General features: G+C 40.3%; 1 protein-coding gene across 1 annotated transcript in view; it reads left to right on the forward strand.

Annotated features, from left to right (window-relative positions):
* The window catches only part of syne2b (spectrin repeat containing, nuclear envelope 2b), a 151,644-nt gene that overhangs the window by 77,095 nt on the left and 48,238 nt on the right, over positions 1-26,311 (forward strand). The window contains exons 67-92 of the mRNA XM_074661006.1: positions 294-434; positions 1,079-1,255; positions 1,597-1,734; positions 2,761-2,946; positions 3,043-3,156; positions 3,337-3,489; positions 3,575-3,691; positions 3,991-4,128; positions 6,208-6,348; positions 6,947-7,024; positions 7,567-7,665; positions 12,017-12,178; positions 16,580-16,789; positions 18,047-18,169; positions 18,318-18,436; positions 19,631-19,742; positions 19,954-20,088; positions 21,275-21,442; positions 21,547-21,741; positions 21,992-22,096; positions 23,142-23,261; positions 23,359-23,562; positions 23,648-23,821; positions 24,658-24,789; positions 25,270-25,463; positions 26,000-26,141. Of these exons, the coding sequence (XP_074517107.1) occupies positions 294-434; positions 1,079-1,255; positions 1,597-1,734; positions 2,761-2,946; positions 3,043-3,156; positions 3,337-3,489; positions 3,575-3,691; positions 3,991-4,128; positions 6,208-6,348; positions 6,947-7,024; positions 7,567-7,665; positions 12,017-12,178; positions 16,580-16,789; positions 18,047-18,169; positions 18,318-18,436; positions 19,631-19,742; positions 19,954-20,088; positions 21,275-21,442; positions 21,547-21,741; positions 21,992-22,096; positions 23,142-23,261; positions 23,359-23,562; positions 23,648-23,821; positions 24,658-24,789; positions 25,270-25,463; positions 26,000-26,141 (3,777 nt within the window). The remainder of the gene's footprint in view (positions 1-293; positions 435-1,078; positions 1,256-1,596; positions 1,735-2,760; positions 2,947-3,042; positions 3,157-3,336; positions 3,490-3,574; positions 3,692-3,990; positions 4,129-6,207; positions 6,349-6,946; positions 7,025-7,566; positions 7,666-12,016; positions 12,179-16,579; positions 16,790-18,046; positions 18,170-18,317; positions 18,437-19,630; positions 19,743-19,953; positions 20,089-21,274; positions 21,443-21,546; positions 21,742-21,991; positions 22,097-23,141; positions 23,262-23,358; positions 23,563-23,647; positions 23,822-24,657; positions 24,790-25,269; positions 25,464-25,999; positions 26,142-26,311) is intronic.

Below are 26,311 nucleotides of genomic sequence, written 5' to 3' on the forward strand. Positions count from 1 at the left end.
TAATAATATAAAAATAAATAAATACAATTAAAAAAAAAAAAAAAATAATACATTACAAATATAAATAATAATAAATAAATAATTAATTAATAAAATAAATTCATACAACAGATTCCCAGCATCTACTTACATAAACTCTTGCATTTTTAATAGTGAAGACAGGAAAGAAAAAGATTGATGATCAAATGTTTGGGACAATAACAAAACCCAGACTTCTATAGACCTGGCTGAAGAATAAAAACGTGTTTCCGACTGTGATTGTTTGTGACGTTTGTACTTGATTCATCCGTCAGGTGGGAGAGGCGGTGGAGAAGAGCGGTCCCGTCCACAGGCTGGGGGCAAAGCTGTCTGAGATCCAGGCTGGCCTGATGTCCGTTAAGAAGAGACTTGAACAGAAAAGTCCCAATGTGACGCAAGCAAAGATCACTCAGAAGGTGGGTAGTGACCTGGCTGGATTATTACCAGTCTGAAACTCTTCTTATACTGTAGATACTAGAATAAATAAAGAATAAAACAACTAATATTATCCCATCTCAGTCGTCAAAAGCTTGTAGCTGGATAGCAAACGTCTCTCCAAGCTGCAAAGCAAATGTTTCTTTGAGGGAAGTTATTTCTGCCTCTCTGAGTCATCAGGAAGGCCATAAAAAGAGTTTAACTTCGTCCTGATATTTTTAAGAAGCCAATAGAGATCTCAGTGTGTTTTGTAGTGTATTTTGGGGCTTTGTCAAGAACAAATAGGAACTTCAAATAAGGAACATTGTTTTCAGCACAGAGTGCACCTCACATTCTTAGGCTGTTAGTCATTCATACTGCCATGGATACCGTAATCCTCCTCTCCCAATGCAGACTGCTTGTGTCTAAGGGCACCTTTGTAAGCCGTCATTTAGTCCGTTTTAATCAAACTCTGGTGCGGTTCATTTGGACAGTTGTGAAGGCAGTAATCGTACTCTCTAGGACCAAAACAACAGGTCCGAAGTTGCTTGCGAGAGGTGTTCTCTTGCAAGCCTGTACGGGAATTTGTTGAGACGGACACAGTACACGGCACTCATAATTCTTTACTTCGTGTGTCTGTGCTCAGCGTGCGTGGGACGAGCTGGACGTGTGGCACTCGTGTGTGGCGTCGCTGGAGGGGGACATGCTGGACTTGGACAAGCCGGAGGAGGTGATGATCCTCACCGAGAGACTTGTGGAGGTCCAGCAGCTCCTCTCCCACCTGGCCAAACAGGCGGAGCAGAGGACCACCCTCCTCAGCAAGGTCAGAAGGACTTCATATTTCCCCTCAGTCCTCTTTTTCACATCCGGAACTCTCCGTGTTTAACGTTATCGTCATAATTACAAGCTGTCGTGTCTCCCGATTTGTTTGGTGTCAAACAACAAATGTGTGTGTGATGACAAGAACTGTTAATTCATGTTTATACTGGCAAACACCTGATGTTAGGTCTCATCATATTTGCCCATCAACACTTGTTTTCAGACCATTTAACAGCATCATCAGGAGAACTGAACTCCCAAGTTATTGAGTGGAAGTGGTTGTTGGTAGCTATGCTACAGTGTTCACACACAGTTGAACTAAGTATTGTTTGTGTTTGTGGTCAGGTGCACACGTGGCTTCAGGAGCATCAGGAGATGATCAGCAGCTCTAAAAGCTGGATGGTGGAGGCCAAGTCATGGATCGCTTCCCCCTGCACCTACACCACGGCTAAATGTCTCAGCAGCCATGTTCACACTCTGCAGGTTGGTACACTGATCTGTGGTCTGACCTTTCTACACTACTCTACTCTTTCTTTACTATTATATGCTATTCAATTGTTAAATGTAAGATGAGGAAAATCTGTTTTAATCTTTTAAAAATGTGCATTTGGTTGAAACAAATCAAATACATCTTGATCATAGACTGTATCAGAAGTGGACGTAGTCACTGTGACGTCACCCATTGATTTTTCGGATTCACGCTTTGAACCACAGCGTGGTAGAGACTTGTCAATCACAAGGTAGTCACGTCCCTAATTAAGCATAACTTAAAAGGTGCTAAATGGGATATTGAGAGCATTTCTATTGCCTCTGCCTGGCTCCCAACATGCTGACAGCTGAGCCAGAGGCTCGCAACCAACAGTGCTAACAGCGCTAAACGTTGAAACAACGGCAATACTGCTGACAGAGTTAACAGTATTTACCTGGAGGGGAACCAAAGGGTGGGTGCAACACTTCCACAAAAGCGCCATCGGTTCGGAACGGCGGTTATCAGCTGTAAACTGCCTTATGAGAAGTGCAGAACGGCGGGTGTGAGCTAGCCAGTGGGGCACGCTCACATGCACTAAAGGGCACTAAAAGCACGCACGGCCGGCCCGGCTACGTCAACAAAGCATGGAGAAACTCAGATTACAACACACAGGGAGAGAGACTTCATTCTCTGCTCAGGTAGACATTACTCCTCCATATCTTTACATAGACAATAGTTGTTTGCTGCTATATTACTGTTCTGGATATCGTAGCACCTTTAAGTCTTAATATTATTACGGGTGAGTTATATAAAAAGTCCAGCCTTTGTACCAGGCTGTAAACATGTTTATTTCTGCTCGGGCATATTAACATGGGGGTCTGTGGAGATTGACTCGCTTTTGGAGCCTCAAGTGGCCGTTTGGGGAACTGCAGTTCCACGTTGGCTTAATTTCTCAGCCCCCGAGGTTGCCGCTTGTTCTTGATGGATCTCTACTAAATATCAACACGTTCGTCAACATAAATTCCTGTCTTGTGTTGCAGATGGTGTTGGACGACTCGGCTCAGATCCGAACCACTCTGCAGGGATTCAGTTCAGTCCTGAAGGAAATGTCACAGGTCTGTGACGTCACGACTCTCCAGGAACAGCTGGTGGAAGCCGACCACCAAGTGGCCGACGTTCAAGAGAGCTTCACTGCTCCGCTGTCTCAGCTGAATCACGCTGCTGACGTGAGTCTTATGATCTCTCTTTACCGGGCCCCACTGCTCATGTACTTACCTGTTTTGTAAATGGTCAAATACATGGATTGATGTCTTGCTGTCTAGGAGGTGGAAGCCATTGAGATTGAAGTCCGGCGGATGGAGAACGACGTGGCTGACATCAAGGCCTTATTATTGTCTCCAGAGACTGTCGCCAGCCCCAGAGAAGAAAGCTTCAAGGTGAGACGTGGAGAGGGAAACATCATTTTCATAAGAGGTTTTCATTTGATATCAATACGGTGTGATTGTCTGTATCAGAAAAGAATAATTCTGTGCATGCTTTTATGGCTCAAACTGCAAACTCTAAATGTTGGGAGGTGCTTTAAGACAAGTGTCTGAACGCCCCTCTTATGTGTACAGGCCGTTGAGAAGAGGATCCAGTCCATGAGGAGGACCGTAGCTGAGATCCAGAAGTGTAAACCAGGCCTTTGTCTTCCGGAGAAGGCTGAAGAGACTCTCACTGTGTTTACTATAGTGGACCACCTCCAGACTCTGCTGCTGGAACTGGAGAAGGTCAGTCAATCAATCAGTCAGGTACTTAAACTAGAAGTGGCCTTCACTGAACCTGCTGCTTTACTCTGTTGACCCTACTCTGTAGAAGGTCCCGGCTCTGTTCATCCAGCAGCCTCCAACTCCGGTCCAAGCCAAAGCTCCGTCAGCTCAGCAGATGACCTCTCAACCTCAGTTCCTGATATCCACCTCAGAGGAGACGGAGGTCAGTTTGGTTCACCTTCCAAATTAAAAGTGGTTTAGAAAGATTATCATTTTGTCAGTGTTTGAGGAGAAATATCATTTTGGGATTTTTTGAATGTGTGCTTTTTTAGAACGAATATTCTGAACGTCATTTTTGGTAAAAAAAAATGTTGGTTAATTTTGACCCTACAGCAGTTAAAATACATTAGTTAAGTGAATTAAAATCATATATTTCCAAGATTATGTGCAGCCCCAAAGTCAACATGTGTAGAAAACAAGAGATAATCAGTTTAATAAAAACGACTCTGTTCTGTCCCTCAGAGGGAATACATGGAGCAGGGACAAATCTCAATCGTCCATGTTGAAGAGGACGTGCTGAAGAGATCCGGAGCATCGCTGCAGACGGTGGAGCAGTCCTCACCTGAACAGAGACGGTCCTGGAAATCTGGCAGCACTCAGGTAAGGACGCCAGAGAGTCATCCCTCTGCTTTGATGTCATTTGCCTTGTTTGTTTTTTTAATAATATATTCTTACTTACTTTTGAACACTGAAAGAAACAACCAAACTGATGAACACTGTATTGTTACACGCGTGCGATCTTCAGTGGTGTGACACCAAAGCGTGTTTGTTCTCACTGTTTTCTCATTTACATGAAATTAACATCACTGGATAATAATAATAATAATAATAATAACATCTGGGGCTTTGATTAAATACTCACTATCTCTTTTCTGGTAGAACAAAGTGTAGAGTGATTGGTACTAACAGGCCCGCTTACCCATTCCTCCATGTGTTTTTAACAAAGTTATTTAACATGTGTTGTGTTTTTTCCAAGCATGCTTAATACTACTATTTTTTTTTCTGTTGGCAATTATTAAGGGTGCTCTGATCAGTCAGTCCTCGATTGTTATTGGACGATTTTTATTTTATTTTACCTTTATTTTACCAGGATATTTCTCATTGAGATTTAAAATCTCTTTTTCAAGGGAGTCCTGGCCGAGACGGCAGCATAAAAAGTTTCACATAAAAGATCAAACAACAGATTTAAAACTAACCGCAAATGACATCAACCAATGAATTAGCAGTGTTCAGTAACAGGACGTGTTTTTATACTCTTCCCTGCTACGTTATCAGCCGTTATTCATACTCAATAGTTTGATCGGTGGTCTCTATAAAGGCCGATCAGATGACGCAAAATGCACGAGACAATTTCTCTATGCGCCGATAAAATGGCTTCTCTGGCGTTGTGTCTCTAAGAGAGAGAGTGGAATATGTTGCACATGTCAATGCCAATAAATAACCAGTTGTCATTTCATAATACTTTCTCATGTCTTAATTTTAATACTTAATTTACAATGCTGTTAAAAATAGTTAAATAAATAATGCTAGGCGATAAATAGAAGGCTTCAAATCGACCCCATGGTCGGTATCGGCTGATAGCTGCTTCCATCGATCCAAAAACCCTGATCGGAGCACCCTTAGAATTTATGATGAGTACATGCTGTTAAAAGTGCAGATAGCGGGACATCGAGCTGAAGTTTACTGAAGTTTTTTTTTTTAAATACCAAATATGTCAGGCTGAATTTAGAGGGAAATTATTCCAAAACGATATGCAAGATATTTTAGAATATTTGAATTTGATATAATGTTGTATAATAAATTTTAACACTTCATGAAAAAACGGTGAAAACGTTCAATATTATTTATTTATTTTGCAGTGTTAAGAAATCTGCATTTTAAAAATCATATTATTTACTTTTCCCCTGATCCATAGCCTAAATTTTCACCAAATCTCATTGAAATCAGTGGACACGTTTTTGAAATATCCTGGTTATTAACAAACAAACAAGCATACCATCTCTTTTCAGATGTAATGAAGCTTAAAAGGAACGTACATTATAGCTGGTTTTAGTGCAACAATGACGATGTTTACATGAACAAAATATTCATTTTTTTGCCCTTATTCCGACACAAGACAATATTCTTACAAAGCTGTTTACATGCAGCCGTGCAGACTCTGATTAACCGGTGGTGAACACAGCCTCCCTCTTTCATTCCTTCAACCACCTTCTTGAAAAGGTCGACGTTGTGATATTTGCTCATATCCAAAAAATCTGTTGATATCCACGTCTTTCATAAAGTTTAACGGTCGGAGTGATTCTCGACTTCCTCGCACAGAGCTGGCTGTAAACCGGCAAGAGTCCGTGTGTCACAAACTGACGTAAAAAACGTGATTGGGACTTATATTCTGATATATATGAGCTGTATGCATGTCCAAAGAATGCTCCTAAAACCTGAATAATATCAGCATATCACACATCTGAAAAAGCTCCATTCAGAATATGCTGTTTACATGACCCGTATCAAATTCACTATATTATCATATTCTGAATACTAGTGGAATATTAGTGTGCATGTAAACGTAGTCGCTGACCGTCATTAGCAGCAAAACAGCGTCCGGCCTGCAGCTCCGTGTCCCCAAGAATGCACTTTTGACCACCTCCCCGTGTGACTCTGCACATGAGCGTGTTTCCGCAGAGTCAGCAGAGGGAGCGTCAAGGCGTGCTCCGGGCTGAAGAAGCCGGAGAGAAAACAGGGAGTCAGGAGCAGAGAGTGGAAGAAGGTGGAGGAGGTGTTTTGTGGTGGCTCTGGGATGCTTTCCTGGCCGCTTCGCCAGAGGTAAAGAAGATGTAGAGCTGCTGTGGAGAAAAAAACTCTTTCATCCATGTCTCTTTTCTCTGTCCTACCTCTTCCCCCCCTCCCCCTTTCGGAGTTCCTCGTGACCCATGGTCAGGTATTAACCAGGTATTAGAACAAATTATATCTTAAACTAATTCTTTTAGATTGAGAATACACCTGAGACCATATGATGGCCCAACAATCTAGTTCCAATTAAATCATCTCTAACAGCTACATGACCTGGGTCACTCTGTTCTCCTCATCACTGCTGGCATTCCCTCACCTTCCTCACCTCTACTACCATCTCCCTACTCATCACATCAGCTGCTTCCACAACCCCTCCCCCGATCCTTAATACATCTCTTCAATCACTGCAGTTTCCAGTCCCTTCTTTTTCTACTTCAACCTCTCTGCACATCTGTTTCTGGATGTTGTTCTGCCTCTAGAGAGCAGTATTGAACAGTGTTTGTAATTTGTGTGACAACACTGAAGATGAATGAGTTCTGTTTACCAGCGTTGTTCTCTCTTTCAGCCATTTAATATTATGGTTTGGTTGTTTGTATAGACTGTTGTAATATGTGTAATTGTTGGGTGTTAGGAACCTATGGTTGTTGTCCCAGAGGAGACTGAAGATGCCACTGGACAAAGCACTGAACAGACGGGAGAAGAAAAACAGGTAACTCTCATTGCTGTCGAACATCCTCATTGGCTCCTATTAGAAATATTATTTTTTTTAATAGGATAAGGCATGGTAATATTCTCTATTTTCATATTGGTGACAAATCTAATCAAACCAGGGATTTGTTTGCAATAACAAAAATATGGAATATTACCAGCCTCATCTTTTAATTAATCTCAATTATAGGTTTTAGTGGACATTTTATTCTTATCATTTGCTTATAGTATTGTGATTTAAACATTTGAGCTGCATGCCTGTGTTGTACTCCTGATGAACTGATGTCAAACTCCATATTGTTGGCAAATTCTAGTATTCAAATTCTAGTATAAAGTATTGAAAACCACCAATAAGAGCCATTGAACTTGTTTTACGTTACAGCAGGTTATACAAGATAACACGAAGATGTCAATAACATTATGTAATATAATTCCGTAACAGAGTTTAACTGTGTGAATCCCTATCTTCGTGGTAACCCTGTGCTACTAAATGATCCTTGTCTTTAACTGACTGATCTTCTAACCCTGTTCGTGTTTCTTCAGGATGTTGTGGGCCCCACTGACACCCCAGAAGCAAGTTCATCCGAAGCTTTATCAAACCCCCCGGGCACAGTCAGAACTCAGTCCCTGCCTGAGAGCATGGTAAACACAGCCTCCACCGTTAAAGTCTCCAAAGCCGATCCTCAGCAGAAATGTGTAGTCTCCTAGATCTAGAGCTTGTATCGCTAGAACTTCTCTCACTTCTTCTTGGTCTAAGCGTTTAACTTCCAGCTTCTTCTAGAGCCATGTGCAGAAAGCCCTCCCTCTAGAAGAGTATCAACCTCAGACACTTACATCTTCTCTAGAGCTCTAGAGCCAATCCAAGAACTCCCATTCATTCTGAAACCAATCCGAGATTCCCCAAACCTCTTCTAGAGCATACCCTAGAATCCCCATTGTGTTCAGACCTGCCATTCCTTTGAGAACCAAGCCTAGAACACCAATGTTTACAACCTATCGTAGATCTCCTAAAATCTTCTAGATCCAACCTCAAAACTCATCTAGAATAAGGCCTAAATTTCGATACGTCCTCTAGAATCTAGTTTTTTCTAGAGATCTAAGTCTATAATTCCCACTCCTCCGAGACACAAGTCTAGAGCTCAGTAATCTAGAGACACAACCCATTGTAGATCTCCCAAGGTCTTCTAGATCCAACCATAAAACTCCCAATATCTTCTTGAATCAAGTCTAGATTTCAAGGCTTCATCTAGAATCTTCTAGAACAAGCCCTGGGCCTCCTACAGTACTTTTTGTAGAACAATGGGACTCCCTAATTCTTCTAGACCAACGTCTATAACCCCTTCACTCAGATCTAGAGCTCAACATGTATTGTAGAGCCAGCTGTAGAGCTCTAGATTTCTTTGTAGAACCAATGTTTTGTTTCCCACAACCAAACCTCCGAACTCCTCACCTCTTCTAGAACCAAACCTAGCAATCTCTTCTAGAATCCTTGTAGAACAAGACCTGGAACTTGCTTTTGACTTTTTTTTCTAGAACCGTTTTCTCTACAACCAAACTCTTTTATCTTTCTTCTAGAACTAAAACTAGAACACTCATTTTCCTAGAACCAAGTCTAGAGCGCCTGAACTATTCTAGACCTTCGGGTTCTTCTTGAAATGTCTCAACCCTCAGTGCATTTACATGGCAGAGAATTCCACATATTTGGCTTCCAACAGTTACTACAGTTACTGCATTATGAACAATAAAAACAGAGGACAGGACTAAGTCAGATATACGTTTTCCAAACTTACTTGTGTGTTCAAAAGAAGGACTACTGAGGTCGTCCGTCCTCCACGTGGTTCTAGATGACACAGCACATTATTTTGGAACTACGTGAGAAGCGGTTTAAAGGGTGACGGTTACTATTTTAGTAAAAACAGAAAGCAGACTGATGGTATTAAGCATGTGGGGGTCGGTGGTTTTCAGTCTGTAATAAGCTTGTGCATGGACCTTAATTCTGATTATGTTTTTATAAAAAGGCAGAAACAAAGTGTACTAATAGACCTATTTTGTGAACTATATTTTATAATGTATAATATAGGAAAATGATTTGATTGTTTTACTATCTGAGCTCTTTTACCAGCAAATGCAGTTGTTAAAATAAACTCGCTTGCTTTACTTGCCATTTGAATTTCCATAACATGATAATAAATTGTTGTTTACAGTTAATAAACTTGAGTAATTATTAGTGCTCAGTCACTGCCTGGCAGCAGGGAGAGTGTGGAGAAAACAAGATTCCCGCTTTTGTTGTGAATCAGCAAATTTTACTCTCTACGATGCAGATTTTATACTTAAAGAAAGTTTTCCAAGATGACTGTTGGCCATGAAAATGCACTGGTTTGACATGATTACTGATTAACACGCTGCTGTTGGCAGGTGAAAACCATACAACTCCAAATTTAGTTTTATTAATTGGAGGGATTATACTCAAATAATAAAAATGTTACTTGCTCTTGTGCAAGAAATTTTAAGGTAACACACCTCATTTTACAGGTTCGCAAATTTCATGGTAATTAGGGGATAATTACTGCCAAATTACTCTAATATTTACCTCAAAATGTATTTAAAATTACTTTATTATAAACATGATTTAATAGTTATATGCTAGAATAATGAAATATTAAATAATGTTTATATTAAAGTAATTTTTGAGTTAAATATTGAGCTAATTGGCAGTAATTCCAAAGAAATTTCAAATAGGTTACTTGCTTATTATCACCTAATTACTATGAAATTTGTGAACCTGTAAAATGATAATTATAATTCCATCAATATCAATCTAAGCTGACATTTTTTTGGAGGTAAGAGGTTCTCACCTGGGATCAGCGGTACTGAGATGTCTTACGTTACATGGCATGTTGCTGTACTTTGTTGTACATTGTTCCACTTTTGTCTTTCCATTCTGTCTACATATCCAAAATCCAAAGAGCACAGATTCAAATAAACCCACACCAGTGATGATGGACTCCTCCGTCTCTCTTTCTCTGTGTCAGGAGCTCATGAAGGGACAGAGGGGGCTTGCATGGAGGGGGGATGACCCAGAGGGGCTGAAGACAGACACACAGATATATACACAGAGCACAACACACACACCTTCACAAAACACACTAAAGGACCCACCTAGTGAGGAAATCACAGCTGTAAGATCAGAGAGCAGCGAGGTGGACGGCGGTATGTGGTCTGTGGCGGTTCTGCCAACATCTGGAGAAGTTCTGGTGAAATCCAGAAGTCCTCCAGAAACAGTAATAATAATAATAATAATAATAATAATAATAATAATAATAACAATAATAATAATAATAATAATAATAATAACAATAATAATAACAAATTAATCACATTTTTTATTTGTTCAAAATGTACCTTAAAGGGAGATTTGTCAAGTATTTAATACTCTTATCAACATGGGAGTGGACAAATATGCTGCTTTGTGCAAATGTATGTATATATTTATTATTGTAAATCAATGAACAACACAAAACAATAACAGATATTGTCCAGAAACCCTCACAGGTACTGCATTTAGCATAAAACAATATGCTCACATCATAACATGGCAAACTGCAGCCCAACAGGCAACAACAGCTGTCAGTGTGTCAGTGTGCTGACTTGACTATGACTTGCCCCCAAACTGCATGTGATTATCATAAAGTGGGCATGTCTGTAAAGGGGAGACTCGTGGGTACCCATAGAACCCATTTACATTCACTGATCTGGAGGTCAGAGGTCAAGGAACCCCTTTGAAAATGGACGTGACAGTTTTTCCTCGCCAAAATTTATTGTAAGTTTGGAGCGTTATTTAACCTCCTTCATGAAAAGCTAGTATGACATGGTTGGTACCGATGGATTCATCAGGTTTTCTAGTTTCATATAATCCCCTTCCTATAAAACCAGGCATTCCACGGGTAGAAGCACTTCAGCCAAAACTCTGGGGTTTAGTTACTCTATTAGTGTTTGTAGTTGTAATACTCATTTTGGCCACAAGAGGCTGAAGTGCACCACTACCTCATGTTCTCTATAGGACTAGAAGCACTCATGTTTTCACAGATTAATAAAAAGTAACTTAGAAAGATTATCCTGGCAAAATTTGTATGCTCACCTGTTTTAAAAAACAAACACAGGAAACAAAACAATTTAGATCCGACTCAGGAAATGGACTTTATTATCCTCACTTTCCTGTTATTCCTGTTTAATTATTCTTTCGAATGATTCATCCGAAGGAACGATCACGTAACTAAAACTATTTCCTCTGAATGTAAAGACTTAGAAAGGTTGTCTCATTTGAGATTCTCCTGTAACAAATAGAGGTGCTTTGTATATTTATTTATATATTTATTATTATCAGACTTCGGAGACATAAAAAGCCTGGTGGATGTTTGAGTCGAGTGATTAATCCTGACAGACATTCACAGCAGGTTTGTTGACTCTTGGTGTTCACCTCCTCGGTAGTTTCCTGGCAACTGTGTGTACAGTGAAAATGAAGTCAGTCATTTGATGCATTGTTTGAACTTGCACCGTGCAGACTGCTCATAATTCACTCCAAAAAGAGTTTAAAGAAGAGGAGGATAAAAGAAAAGAGTGATTGGCAGTGCGTTAAGAGTTTGAGGGGGAAGTAGGGAAGTGTTTGTATTCTGTGTTTTACTGCTTACTCAGCTCGCCCGGCCCTCTCTCTCAGCTCCACCCCTGTAGTCTGAGACCTCTCTTCTTTCTCTCATAATAAAAGAGTCGCTGTCACTGGAGCAGGAAGTGGTTTCTACCACATGTGGGTGGAGCAGAGAGAGGGGAAGAAAGAGAAGAGAAACTAAAGAGAGAGAGAGACTGGAAGTGTATTAGAGCAGTATTAGCAGAGCTACAACCTGTTCAGGTATAGACTCAACTTAAAGCTACAGTGTCCTCTCTACCTGCCACCCTGGAGCAGAGAGGTTCAGCCGGGTGTGTTGTGTTTGTGTCCCAGGAGCCCCGGCGTCCCCGTGAAGGTGTCCTCAATGTGTGCCTGGAGAGGGCCGGCCAGCTGGAGCTGTGGCTGCAGGAAGCCCAGAGGAGCCTGGTAGCCGGCGGAGCTGCCGGCTCATCCACCATGCAGGACGGCGTGGAGCAGCAACTCCTCACCTGCCAGGTAAGCCCCGCACCAGGAAACCAGGTCCCTCCCAGGACAGTGAGTTCAGACTGGGTTAAATGAGGCTGGATGTTTTTAGATATCTAGGTCACATAGGTGGTTTTAAAACCATTTAAATGAAAGTGTTTCAATGTGAAGCAGGTTCTAACTACACATTCAAATACAGACAGAAAAAGTGAAGTCTTAATAAATTAACTTTTCTTTAAGTGCATGTTTGAACTCAGGGCTTCTGTAAGTTTGACTGTAATACAATGAAAAACATGCACATAGAATCAGACGTTCTGCTCACTACAAAATACCAAATCACTTTTATTTTGAAAAGTCTTGAAACTCGAAACGTCAGCATGGATTCTTTTGCTAATTCCCTTCCCCCAGGAAAAGAGTCAACTTTAAAGGTAGACTTAAATTACACAAACACTGATTCAGAATCAACTTACAAACTAAGAAGTTAAACTAGTTTTTCAAATCAGCAACTCGCAGTCTGAGATCAGAGTCCAGCCTCTGTCGGGCCTGTGTTCACCAAGCAGCTAAGAATAGTTGCAGTCATACTGTAGGTCACTGGGTCGAGTCATGTGACTCTACAAACAGTTCAAGTTGCACAATGTCGTTTCAAAAGCAAAAATAGGACTCGTTAATAATTTCCAAATTATTGCTGACTATTTTAAATCATGCGAAATGTTTAGAAACTGCACGCTGGGGATGTCCTCGGCAGCTCAGAGGTTAAAATTTCACTCCCACGTTGGTTTGTTGCCGTCTCACGTATGATGTAAGATCTGAAGACACATCTGGCTCAGAACGTGGAGGAGTCAAAGTTAACTCAGTCAGAGTTGAACACATTATTCATGTCTGTCTGTCTGTCTGTCTGTCTGTCTGTCTGTCTGTCTGTCTGTCAGCCTCTTCCAGCAGCTGGATGTTATAGATTTGACTCTCAGGTCAGCGATCTGTTTAGTTTTACTATCTCAGTGCTGATAGCTCAATAAAGCCGACAGTGTCGCCACTTAACGGCTGTAAACTCAAGTGTCATATTAATAGATTTTCCGTGTGTTCTTGCTTATTGCTCAGTAGGGTGAACACTGCCTGACTGGAAGATCCATTCACACAAAGACTCTCGAACGAAACATATTTCAACATTACACTCACATTGTTTTTTTACTATTTATATTTTATTTGAGTTTTCAGAAAAAAATTACAGCAACATTGAACCAAAAAAACGGCAATTAGAACTACATATAAATATATAGCCATGTAAAATAAAGTAAATGTTAAAGTAGTGTTACTATAATAAGGATGGCCTCTGAGCGAGGCACGTTGGCGTTTTGCACTCGGCGGCTCCCGTTACCACAGTCTTGGAAAGGGAGGAGTGAGCGGAGGGGTACTCAGTTGGTTTGCAATCTGCAACTTCACCACTAGATGTCACCAAATCCTACACACTGTCCCTTTAAAGCCCAGACACACCAACCCGACATCAGAGAACTAGCGGCGACGAAGGCCACTACTTACGTCGCCTCACGTTACCTTTGTTTTGGCCAAAAAGTTGCATTTGAACACACCGCAAAGACGACAGCCGACGGCCAGTTAGCACGTACGTTCTGCGCCTGCATGAGATGAAATAACTCTCCACGCCAGCAGGCGGTGGTAGTCTGTAGTCATCATTCAAAAAGGGGAAACAGGAAGACCGAGGACGGCGGATATACAAGCGGTTGTTATGATACGTACAGGAAACGAAGCGGAGTCTGCCTACCATTTTCACACCACTCTCACTCACCACTTAGCTTCTTTGCAGATGTTCATGTCGCTGTGAAAATATCCGTGTGTTGGAACGATCAGATGAGGTGAAGATGAAAAATTAGAAGAGTCTTCTTTCTCTCACCGACGAGCTCTGCCGCCGATTCAACATGCTGAATCGGCGAAAAAACTAGACTGACAGACGCTATCTGTGATATGATAAATGACATCTAGATGTAGGTTTCTGTCAGAACTTTGCCACCTCCTCTGACTTTATTACCTCTTAAGGTTTGCTTTAAGTCTGCTTGTAAATGGAAGAGTCCATTAAAACCCGAGCTGCTGGAGAAAGTGAAAGAACGACCATCTCACTAAACATTAACCCAAAGTGTCCTCATTAATCAAACATTTACTGTGTTTCAGAATCCGCTGTGACTGTCTCACTCTTTGTGAACTTTGTGATGTATTGTACAGTAATGAGTTAGTTAAATATCACCAGTTGTCTCTGTGTTTACTGTCAGGACGCTGCAACAATCAGCCCAGAAAACAAATGACTTGTTGAGCTCACAGATAAACATTAAGGTCAGCTGCTGGTATTTGCATTGAGGGCGCGGTGAGGCTGCAGAGGTGGCGCGCAAACTGGCAAAGATCAACACGTCAGAAATCAACTGATCAAGTGTTGTAGTTTTAAACTCTGCCGAGCGCTCCCTGACTACCAAACAAACACATGAAAACAGAGGCACTGCTACCAACCATACTATTAATCTCATCAACGGCTTTTATCATTCATTTATATTGGATATATTTGACACAATGTATTAGTCAGTTAACATATTGTTTCTTTCCTGATGTTTGCCTGTGACATGTAGTTGAGGAAAAGTAAAATTCTCACAAAATGGAAATAATAAAATATATACATACGTTTGCATTAAAGCAGCATATTTGTCCACTCCCATGTTGATAAGAGTATTAAATACTTGACAAATCTCCCTTCAAGGTACATTTTGAACAGATTAACTTTGGACAATCATGCAATTTATCGCACCAAACCAGTACTCAAAAGTTCTGCACACAAGTAGATATACCATGTTATTTTCCATCTGTGCTCAAACTCTCTTGGTGATAGAGTTCTGAATATCTGACGGTTGGATTCAGTCTGTTGTTTTATAGTTTTCAGTCAACAGAGTCTTCGCCCTCACAAGCTTCATTATTGTGTCTTCATTCAGTGTTTTCCTCCCCGCTGACACAGAGAGTGAAACTCGAGCCTCCATTAATGTTTCAGAGGTTAAACACGTCCCAACAGTCACACTTGAATGACGCTTTGTGGGAAAACAAACAGCAACTGATGAGCTCTCGTCTCCCATTCAAATTCATCCTGAAGTTCACAAAGACGCCTCATTCATGACCCAGATCTGACTTAAACATTATATATGAACCTCTCTGCTGCAGGATTTATTTATTTTTTTTAGCCAGGATAATTTTTCTACGTTACTTTTTTTTTCATCTGTGGAAACAGACACACAAAAAAACAGTTTTTCTTGTCAGGATATTTTTTCTGTTTGTTGTTGTAATACTCATTTTAGCCACAAGAGGCTGAAGTGCACCACTACTTCATGTTCTCTACAGGACTAAAAGCATTCATGTTTTCCCTAACGGCAGATTAAAATACATTTCTAGCCAAAAGAAAGACATGACAGTAAAGTTATATAACTTGCTTATACACAATCAATGCACCTTGTGTTGAGAGTGCATGGAGAAATTAAAACTCACCTGAAAGAAAACGTGAATGCTTTTAGTTCCTATTTAGAATAAGAAGTAGTGGTGTATGGAGGACGGAACCTGCCAAAATAAAAAAATTAATTAATAAATAAATAAATTACTCACTAAATAAATAAATATGCCAATAAAATGAGCAGAAATAATACAAAAAATAAATGTAGTCCTTAATTAATTGATAAAATGTGACATGAATTGATATATCTGTTTTAATTTGATTTTTTTATTTACTTTTGCATTTATTCCCTTATGTATTTACAATTCTGTTTAATTTCCACTTTTATGTTTTTATGTGTTATTTTTGAATTTATTTATTTTCGCATTTATTTTTTATTATGTATTTATTTTTGCATTTATTTTTTACTATATATTTATTTTTGCATCATTTTTATTTATTTATTTTTGCATTTATTTTATATTTATTTGTAAATGTATTCATTTATTCATGTTTAAGCATTTATTTATTTCTGTATATTTTTCCCTTAGCGTATCACCCCTTATTTATTTCCCCAAACTTATTTATCTCTGTATTCTTTTCTTTATACATTTATTCATAAATTTGTTTTTACATTTATTCATGTATTTCTGCTTTATTATGCAAATGAGAGGGGGCGTTGCTTTCATGTTGTGTCATGATTCAGTCTTCAGCAATCAAACCCAGAAAGAGTAGAGCAGGTAGGAGGTGGCTGTAGGAAGGAGAGTGACAGGCAGGGCACATGGGAGAAGTTATCTCCTCAGGCAACAAACCCACTGAGTTGAACACTGTGGAAATGTGAAAGTTGTTGTTAAAAGACTAAATGATTTGATATATACGTGTGTGTGTGTGTGTGTGTGTGTGTGTGTGTGTGTGTGTGTGTGTGTGTGTGTGTGTGTGTGTGTGTGTGTGTGTGTGTTAATGTACAGGAGATGTTCCTGGAGATTGAGCAGAGGGTTACCAGCCTCTCGCCGCTCGGTGACCAGCAGCAGCAGCAGGATCAGCAGGATGAGGCGGCTGAGCTGCTCTCCTCCAAACTGGAGCTCCTGAAGTCCAACCTGGTGTCCTTCCAACAGCTGCTGCAGGACAGACAGGAAGAGGAGAGAGTCAGCACTGCCCACAAACAGCCACAGGAACAGGTACAAACAATCTGTGTGACTAGATATTAGTGAAACAGCACATAAACAGAAAGTGAATAACAAGTTGTAGTTACAGATTAAAACACAATATGCAGCTAAACGTTAAGAAATGTCTTGTCTCAAGAACACTTTTGGACTTTTGGACTAGTCTGAATCAGCTGACTGTCCTACAAAATATTTAAAGTTCGTACTTTGATTCATGTTTGTTTTTTGCCTCTGTTTCTCAGTTACATTTTGGTAAATGAAAAGGTGTCTCATATCTTTTGTTTTGATGTGGATATGTGACGTTTGGATGTAACTCTTTGTGTCAGACTAAAACCGTGAAGAGAAGTGCACATGTGGTTTGAACAAAGTCTGAAAGAACATGGTAAAAATACAAATACTCATAAATGTTAAGTCAGCAAATTTTATAGTACAAAATAAATTATTTTTTATTTTCATTTGGATAAACTTGCATCAGAAATTCCACCAAAGGTAACCAAAGGTCAAATTGATAAGATCCACGTCATTCCCTTTTCTCTTTCATTTTACTCATTTTAATTTTGTATTTTATTTTATAATTTTTTTAATTGTATTAATTTATTTGACGGGGACAATACATATAGGCATTGTTATATTTAAATAAAATGCAACCGAAGCTGTAGCTAATTTGCAGACCTTGTCTCTAGTTTGTCTTTTAAGAAATAAAAACACATAATACAACAGTCTAATGCAGGCATAGGAACTAACAATATAATTAAGAACAATGACTGAAAACGATGATTAAAAACAGCAAAAAGAAATGAAAATATGAATACTATATACACATGTACTATATGTTTTTATTTCTAATGACCTGGTTTTCATAATCTGTGGGCCTTTAACAGTAAAGAGTTTATTTTATTTAGTTTACAAGTTTAAAAAGATGTTTCTGCTGAGTCACTCCCTGTTATAATTATTAACAGGTTTTGTAAATGAACCATTACAGACACACGAGCACCTTGTTGCATGGAAGCAGGTTTGTTTAGTTTCACACCTGCAGGTGCTGAGCAGAGAAAAGTTGAGTCACAAGTCTTCGTTAGCAAAATACTTTCAAAGTCTGAGTGCTGAACTTTAAAGGTCCACGTGTGCTGAGTGTTTTCTACATAACTGAGACCATCAGAGTAATTTAAGTCCAAGTCTCAAGTCTTCAGCTCTGGTGGGAAAAAAGGTGTTTTTAAACTGATGATAAGGTCAAACATCTTTTTTGTTTCGTCTCTTTACCCGTTACCTCCTCAGAAGTCGGTACCTCCTCCAGAGCGCCACCTGCCGCCTAAGTTGACGCGCAGCACCAGCGTTCAGGAGATCTTCTCCTCACCGAGAAACAAGCTGCTGAGACAGAACAGCCTGCAGCAGCAGAAGGTATACTGGTCTCTACTGACTGGACTCTACTGACTGGACTCTACTGACTGGACTCTACTGACTGGTGTCTACTGACTGGTCTCTACTGACTCTACTGACTGGACTCTACTGACTGGACTCTACTGACTGTTGTTGTTTTGTGGTGCAGGAGTTGGAGCAGGAGCTGACTGAGCAGAGAGGACTGACTCAGGCCATCGCCAGGCAGGGCAGCAGAGCTCGACTCCACAGCCAGGAGTCCACGGAGGACCACGACCAGCCGTCACCATGGTAACACACTCTTATATCATTATGCTGTGTATATATTACAGCGTGTATGGGATATATTTATCAGCCACAACCTTGTGAGTCTGTATGTGGTGTCATCATGTTAAAATGTGGTCATGCAGTCACAAAACTTTACAGGTGTGTAGTTGAGATCGAAATGAAGGTCAAGTTTGAAGATGGGTGTGGTCCGAGCAAGGGGGGGGTAGGAAGTGGGAGAGGGGCCATTGGCGTCACGGCTGGTGTGATCCCATCACAAGATGGTCTCTAGTTGATTTTTTATTTTTGTTTATTTGTCTCTTCTTTCCAATTTGAATATTTTCGCTACACACAAGTCGTTTTGTGCTTTTTTTTTTAGACCAGTGGTCAACCTCCGGGTCTGAAAAGTGAAGCCAATGCTGAAGTGTCTTAAACCTGCATTCTCTCTAACAGCCAGCAGGGGGCGACTCCTCTGGTTGCTAAAAGAAGTCTGATTGTTTTGAAGTCTATGAGAAAATGAGCCTACTTCTCTCTTGATTTATTACCTCAGTAAACATTGTAAACATGAGTTTATGGTCTCAATCGCTAGTTTCAAGTCTTCTTCAATACAGCATGATGTTCATTTAGTAAATTATGGTTCCATTTAGAGTCAGATAGACCATAAAGCAGGGGATGCTTTAGGGCGGGGCTACCTGGTGATTGACAGGTCGCTACCACGGCGTTGTCCGGTCTGGGAGTTGTCCGTGTTTTTGTCTTATGACTTTAACCCTTTCACAGTCTGTTTTCACTTCATCAAAGTTAATAATAACCTTTTTGGTCGCCTAAAAATGTTGTTCGGTTGTACTTAGCTCCACCTTAGCGCCTTTGTAGCTTAGTGGTTACCACATAACTGCAACATACTCCTTTCTCTCCCCCATTTCTACACTGTCCTCTATCAAATAAAGGTGAAAATGCCCCAAAAATATGAAAAAGGCTGCAGTAGAATTAAGAAAATAATACAAAATACAACACAAATTTTGTATCGGAAGTCAAATTTGATTATTTATCTTCGAACTTCTTGGATTTTCATATCAATGCAACTAGATTTTAGATTAATTTGCCAATTTGGAGGGAGAAATAGACATAAAATTCAAAGAGATATCTCGACCAAAAAAAGGACGCTGAAAGAAGCGAGATGAAGTGAGATGAAGTGTTAATTTCCGTCCTTTTCTCTGGCTGCAGGTGGCCTCCTGCTGAGGCTGATGTGGAGGAGGACTCTGCTCAGAAGAAGTGGGATGGCCTTCACAGTCGGCTGCTGGCTGTGGAGCAGAGCTGGTTGCTTCCTCCCTCCGAGGTGAGGCCTTCTTCCTGACAGCTGAAGTGCTTGATTATCACTTTTCAAATACAAAAGAGGAAAGGAAAAATCGGTGTTCTCGCCGCGCCTGATTATCACCTTCTTTGAGCAGAAGGCACTTTGTTGTCTCGTCGGTGTTATGGGGACTCCTGCCGGGCCTGATGAGAGTCGTGTCTGTCTTCTCTCTCTCTCTCTCTCTCTCTCTCTGAAGGTGACAGACTCATCTACGAGGCGTCGTGATGGAACAGCAGGACGCGTGATTGGCACACAAACCCTGAAAGAGCTGCAAACCCACATCAGCCATCTGAGGGAGCTGGGACTCACAGAGACGGAGCCCACGAATCAGGTACCGGGGTCGGCTATGTGGGGACATGTGACCCCTGGACAGTGATGGACAGGAGCCCTCAAGGGGCCTCTAGATGATTAGCCCCTTAAATTTATAATCCCCAAGATTTTCATCATATCAAACCTTATTTATGGTGCTAATTATGGATTTAAATGTGGTTACCACTCTTCTAGTTTTAACAACTGCTGCTCTGAGTTCGTCTCTTTATGGTTGTTCTGTGTCTCTTTGTGGTTGTTCTTTGTCTCTTTGTTGTCATTACGCATCTCCCTGTGGTTGTGTGTCTCTTTGTGGTTGTTTTGGTCTCTTTATAGTCTAAACACAATATCTCTGTGGTTTAATGTTTCTTCCTCTTGGCCTCTTTGTGTTCTTTGTAGTCTCTTTGTGTCTCTTTGCAGCTAATTTGCATCTTTTTGTAGTTGTTTTGTGCCTCTCTGTAGTCATTACGCATCTCCCTGTGGTTGTGTGTCTTTGTGGTTGTTCTGTGTCTCTTTGTTGTCATTACGCATCTCTTCCTGGTCGGTACGTGTTTCTTTGTAGGTGAAGGCCAGGTGGGAGCTGGTAGGCCCATTCAGTATTTTAGTGTTTTACATTACTAAATAGTTGGGACCACCGAGGTCTACGGCCGTGTGAGAAACTTGGGAACATGAGGAATTGAACCTCAACTCAATGTATCTGATATTATGGTTGAATATGAATATGATAATATTCTACGGCCTAAACTTTTGTGTAATTTATATTTCTCTTGTAAAGTCGAACACTTTAAGTGATGGATAGTAAAAATGAAAAAGGAAAGTAGAATCAACCGGATGGAGAAGAGTTGTGCCGCTTGTATTAACGTGTAAAGAACAACAAACAAACGCAACTAATTCTCGTCTTTGTAGATCAGATTTCAAACCTGTGTTTGAAATCTGATTAGAATTAAAGTGAGCTGGAAATGAAGGATGGAATCCCCCCGGTTTGTTGTTGTTGTTTTCTTCATCGCTCACCGCAGGAAACACATTCTGACATCACACTGAGTGATGAAGCCTCCTCCTCTTCATCCTCTTCTTCCTGATTCATAACAAGATCTGACACTAAATGCATCATGACGACAGTCAGAAAAAGAACATTCCCATCTGAAGGACTAAATACTTTCATCAGTTTGTGTTAATAGTTTGACTCACCTGTCCCCCTGCCCCCCCCCCAGGCCTCCTCCCCTGTGGACGGCTCCCGTCAGACGCTGGACGAGGGTTTGTTTCATGTGTTGCGTGGAGCGTCCCTGTCCCTGTCCTCCATCAACCACCTGCTGCACTCGCCTGGTGGGACGACACATGAAGAAGAAGGAGACACACAGCGGACGCTGCTGCAGCTGCAGGTGGGACTCAACACTACAAACACTCAACACGGTTCAATCATTGATCAATCAATGATTATTATACAAACTGACTCTAACTATGACTTCCTTGGATTCCTTTTCAGAGTCTGTCTGCGACGCTGGATAGCCTCGGCAGCGAGCTGGCCTCTCAGGGGTCAAAGGTCAGCCGAGTCCTGGGGTCAGAGCATAGTCAGCAGTGTGTGGACGATCTGTGTCGACTGCTTCCTGTTGTCCAGGCCGCGCTGACCAGCAGAGAGAAGCAGCTCATCAACCTGCAGGAGGAGACGGCAAAGCAACAGGTCAGATATCATCACTAACAACATCTAAATAAGACGATATTTAATCTCATTTTTATCTTACCTATGTTAGTGTTTATGATCTTCTCGTCTACATAATGAATCTTACACCCTATCTAACATATTTATATAACCAGTATTATTGTATTTTTTTTTAAATGCAGTCTTAAAATGTAAAATAACCTCTTCCTGTTTATTCAAAATAAAAGCATGCCACAGTTTAAAGAAGCGGTGTTGTGTGTTTAACCAACAGAAACGACTAAATGAGTTGCATGCAGCCTTCACTTCTAACCAGGCGGCGGTTCACCAGATAATTAATGAATTCAGTGGAGCCCCGGGCCTTAACAAACAACTACAGGTACTGTTACCATGGAGATATTTAACTTTAACAAGCTACTCGTAATCTGAGGGAACTGCTGCTGATGTCTGATGGTTGGATGGATTAATCATCGGGAATATTAATCAACTGATAATTTAAGACATTTCTTAAGCAAAACATGCTCTGGTTCCAGCTTCTCCAATATGATCATTTTCAGATTTTCCCTGTTTTATATCTTTGTAAACTGAATATCTTGTTCTGGACTGTTTTCACTGTTTTTTTTACATTTTATAGACTAAACAGATAAAATAGAAATATTTTATAAAATTGTATTTTATATATTTTATTATACCATTTTATTATATATATATATATATATATATATATATATATATATATACATGAATATATATATATATTCATGTATATACATGAATATATATATATATTCATGTATATATATATATATACATGAATATATATATATATAAATAAAAGAATAAATACATATAAATACATATAAATATATATAAATAAAAGAATAAATACATATAAATATAAATTATATATATATATACATATATATATATTTATATATGTATATATTTATTATTTATATATATACAGTATTTATATGTATTTATTCTTTTATTTATATATATTCATTTATTTATATTACATAAATATAGTAAAATTATATTTATATTTCAGTACAAGTTTAATTATGATAAGTTGTCAAAATTAACATTTATACTGTAGGAAAATACTATTAGCCACATTTTGCTTTCTCAGCATAGAGATCCTGAATTGATTCTGCATATAAACTAGAGGGAAACCCAGTTCTAAGAGGTAATACCCTTCTGTATTTCATGTATTTATAATCTTTGTGTTAATGACATAACCGGGAAAACAGTTTTAAGTTAGGTTGAGAGGAATAGAGGCTGTAACTCCATCCAGCATTTGAGGAATAGCCAGAAAAGTAAATGTGTTCAGACAAGAGATTTAACAAGTTTGACTGTTGGTCAGTCATCATCATGAAGTTTTTATTGGTCACAGAGTGTATATATGTGTGTTTATTTTCCAGGCGGTGGTTGAGATGCAGGCGTGTCTGCAGCAGCAGGTGGAGCAGGTGAGCTCCTTGCTGGAGGAGGCTGACCGACACCACCTGCCTACCTCTCTCATCCAGCAGGCCTCACAGCTGCAGGTATACCTCACATCTGGGGAAACATACTCCCTAAAGATAATACTAAATAAGTGGTGATTGATTAAATCTTGACATTGTGTCTCTCGTCTATGTGCAGGGTGATCTGGACCGTTCTCTGGGTGGAGTTCGTTCCCGCTGTGAGGAGCTGAGGATCAGTGCGGAGCTGCAGCAGCAGTACGAGCGGCTGGTCCGCAGCCTGGAGGAGCTGCTCGCTCTGGGCTCCGAACGCCTCGCCCAGCAGCAGCCTGACACGGAGCTCCGCGACAGAGCTCAGCTCCAGCAGCAGCTCAGCGCTCACACGGTCCGTCTGTGGAGAGAATACAGCTCATACTGCTCTGGTATCTCAATAATAATCTTTAACATTACGCACCCTTTTCCGTTATCAGAAGTTCTTCCAGTTCCTGGGCCATCATTTTAGGATCCTGCAGTACCTGACCCAGAGAGTCCCAGAGGACGTCCTCCAGAGGTGGGAGGGTGTAGTGATGGGCCTGCAGGACGAGGTGGACCGGCTGCAGCAGCATGCACTGGAAAGAGGGACCAGGATGCAGGAAACCTTACAGGTAGGGCGAGCAATGCACTTTATTTATTTGAGGAGAAAGTAAGACTTAAATAATGCAATAAAGGATGGTCTAAACCAGGGGTCAGCAACTTTTACTATCAAAAGAGACATTTTAGGCAAAGAAAAGAAGAGCCGCAAAACATTTGATCATTGTGATGAAGGTAACACAGTTTATAGTCTTAGTATATAGTATATAAGTCTAATGCAGTGAGGGCCAAAGAGACAATGTACTACGGAGTATTAGGGCCACATTGAGGGAAAAAACATCTGAGATTTACAGAAAAAATCCCTAATGTCACGAGAATAAAGTCATAACTTTACGAGAAAAAAGTCGTAATATTACGAGAATAAAGTCATAACTTTACGAGAAAAAAGTCGTAATATTACGAGAATAAAGTCATAACTTTACGAGAAAAAAGTCGTAATATTACGAGAATAAAGTCATAACTTTACAAGAAAAAAGTCGTAATATTACGAGAATAAAGTCATAACTTTACGAGAAAAAAGTCGTAATATTACGAGAATAAAGTCATAACTTTACGAGAATAAAATCATAACTTTACGAGAAAAAAGAAAATAACGTGTAAAATTACTACTCTATAATATTATGACATTATTCTCATAATACCACGACTTTTTTTCTCGTAAACGTTTGACTTTATTCTCGTAATATTACGCCAAAATTGTAAAACGTTTTGAGATATTCTGCAGACACACACACACACACACATGCACATAATGATGCAACAGGTGAAGTTAATTAAATGATTCGAATGAGAAGAATCATTAAAAAACAAGCCCATCTTCTGACCGTCATCTTCTCTCCATGTGTCTCAGACGTGGTCGCAGTGGGAGGAGGACAGCGCCTGGTCAGACTCCCTGCTGAGAGCCATCGAGACTTCATTTCCCAGGATGCACGAGGGGGGTAATTCTGAGCAGCAGATCTCAGAGGAGCTCTCTGTCTACCAGGTCATTTTTATTTTTTTATTAATACATGTGTTATCTCCGACCGATGGGGGGAATAATTGTGATTTACCAACAAACAGCCGACGGGAGGACGGAGCGCATTTTGCAATGTTCCACTCTACTCATTTGGAGACCGTTGGGGCACGCTCGCTCTCCGCGCTCTATTCCTTCTTCTTTGCAATCAAAAAACCTAATTGGCTCAATTAAATACAAGCGAATGGGTTGTTTTCTGTAGGGGGTACATGATGTTCCTCGACTTTGATGTGAGTTATTAGCCGAGTGGAGACCTCCAACTAGAATTCATTTTGGTTCATATTCCCTGTCGCTCTGCTGTGGGGATTGGAAATGTGTCTCTTATTCATGTGAAATGGACATCAGAGCCAGGCTTTCTAAGATAAGCTAAGCTAATTACCTCCAGTAGCTCTGCCTCATCTAACTCTCAGAGAGAATGAGTGTGTTTATAAAGTTGTGTCTGTGTGACAGGAGCTGCGTGGCGTTCTGGACGGGAACAAGGCGCGGTTCAGTCGGATGCTGGAGGCGGGGCTCTGGCTGCGGGAGGCGGGCTGTAGAGGAGCGGGCGTGTCCACCAGCGAGCTGGAGGAACGATGGAGAGCTCTACACAAGAAGATAGAGCACCAACGCTCCCACGTAGACAGAAACAGGAAGCTGAGGAGCAGGTGAGACATGAGAAAGAGAGAAAAACACTTTCCCTACAAAGGTAGAACTTGTTTACACTGAAGACAGTTCAAAATGTACCTTAAAGGGAGATTTGTCCAGTATTTAATACTCTTATCAACATGGGAGTGGACAAATATCCCTTTTTATGCAAATGTATGTATATATTTATTATTTTTAAATCATTTAACAACACAAAACAATGACAGATATTGTCCAGAAACCTTCACAGGTACTGCATTTAGCATAAAACAATATGCTCAAATTATAACGTGGCAAACTGTAGCAAACCTACACGCTTGACACACTTGGAGAAGTTTCAGTTGGTTGCAATCTACAACCTCACCACTAGATGCCGCCAAATCCTACACACTACTACTATAGTGGGGTGGGTGATAATACACATATTTTTAATATTAAAATGTGCATTGTATCTAATAAAAAGCACCTGACAAGAATGTTAATGTCTACAAAACTGTATAGACTGTATTCTTGTAGATTTGTTAATCAACGTTTGCTGTTTTCCACCAATAAACAGGTTTTCCCATGACTCTGCTGTACTGGCTGACTGGATGAGCGGCGCCAGAGAGCTGATTGACAAATGCCGTCAGCTCTCCGTCTCAGCCGAGGAGGAGACGGACGATGAACAACAGAGGCGTGAACACTTCCTCCAGTTTGTGGTGAGCAGGAGTTGGAGACTCCCACAAACTCCACTGAGAAAATAAATAATCTAAACCTGCACATTTTCAAATATAAGCTTGAAATGATTACTAACTTTTCTCTTTAGAAGAAGTCCAATTTGTTTCTTTTGCCCTTTTGCAATAAATATCAGCTACAAGTAGATAATCTT

This window comes from Sebastes fasciatus, chromosome 15, assembly GCF_043250625.1.
Source record: "Sebastes fasciatus isolate fSebFas1 chromosome 15, fSebFas1.pri, whole genome shotgun sequence".
NCBI lineage: Eukaryota > Metazoa > Chordata > Actinopteri > Perciformes > Sebastidae > Sebastes > Sebastes fasciatus.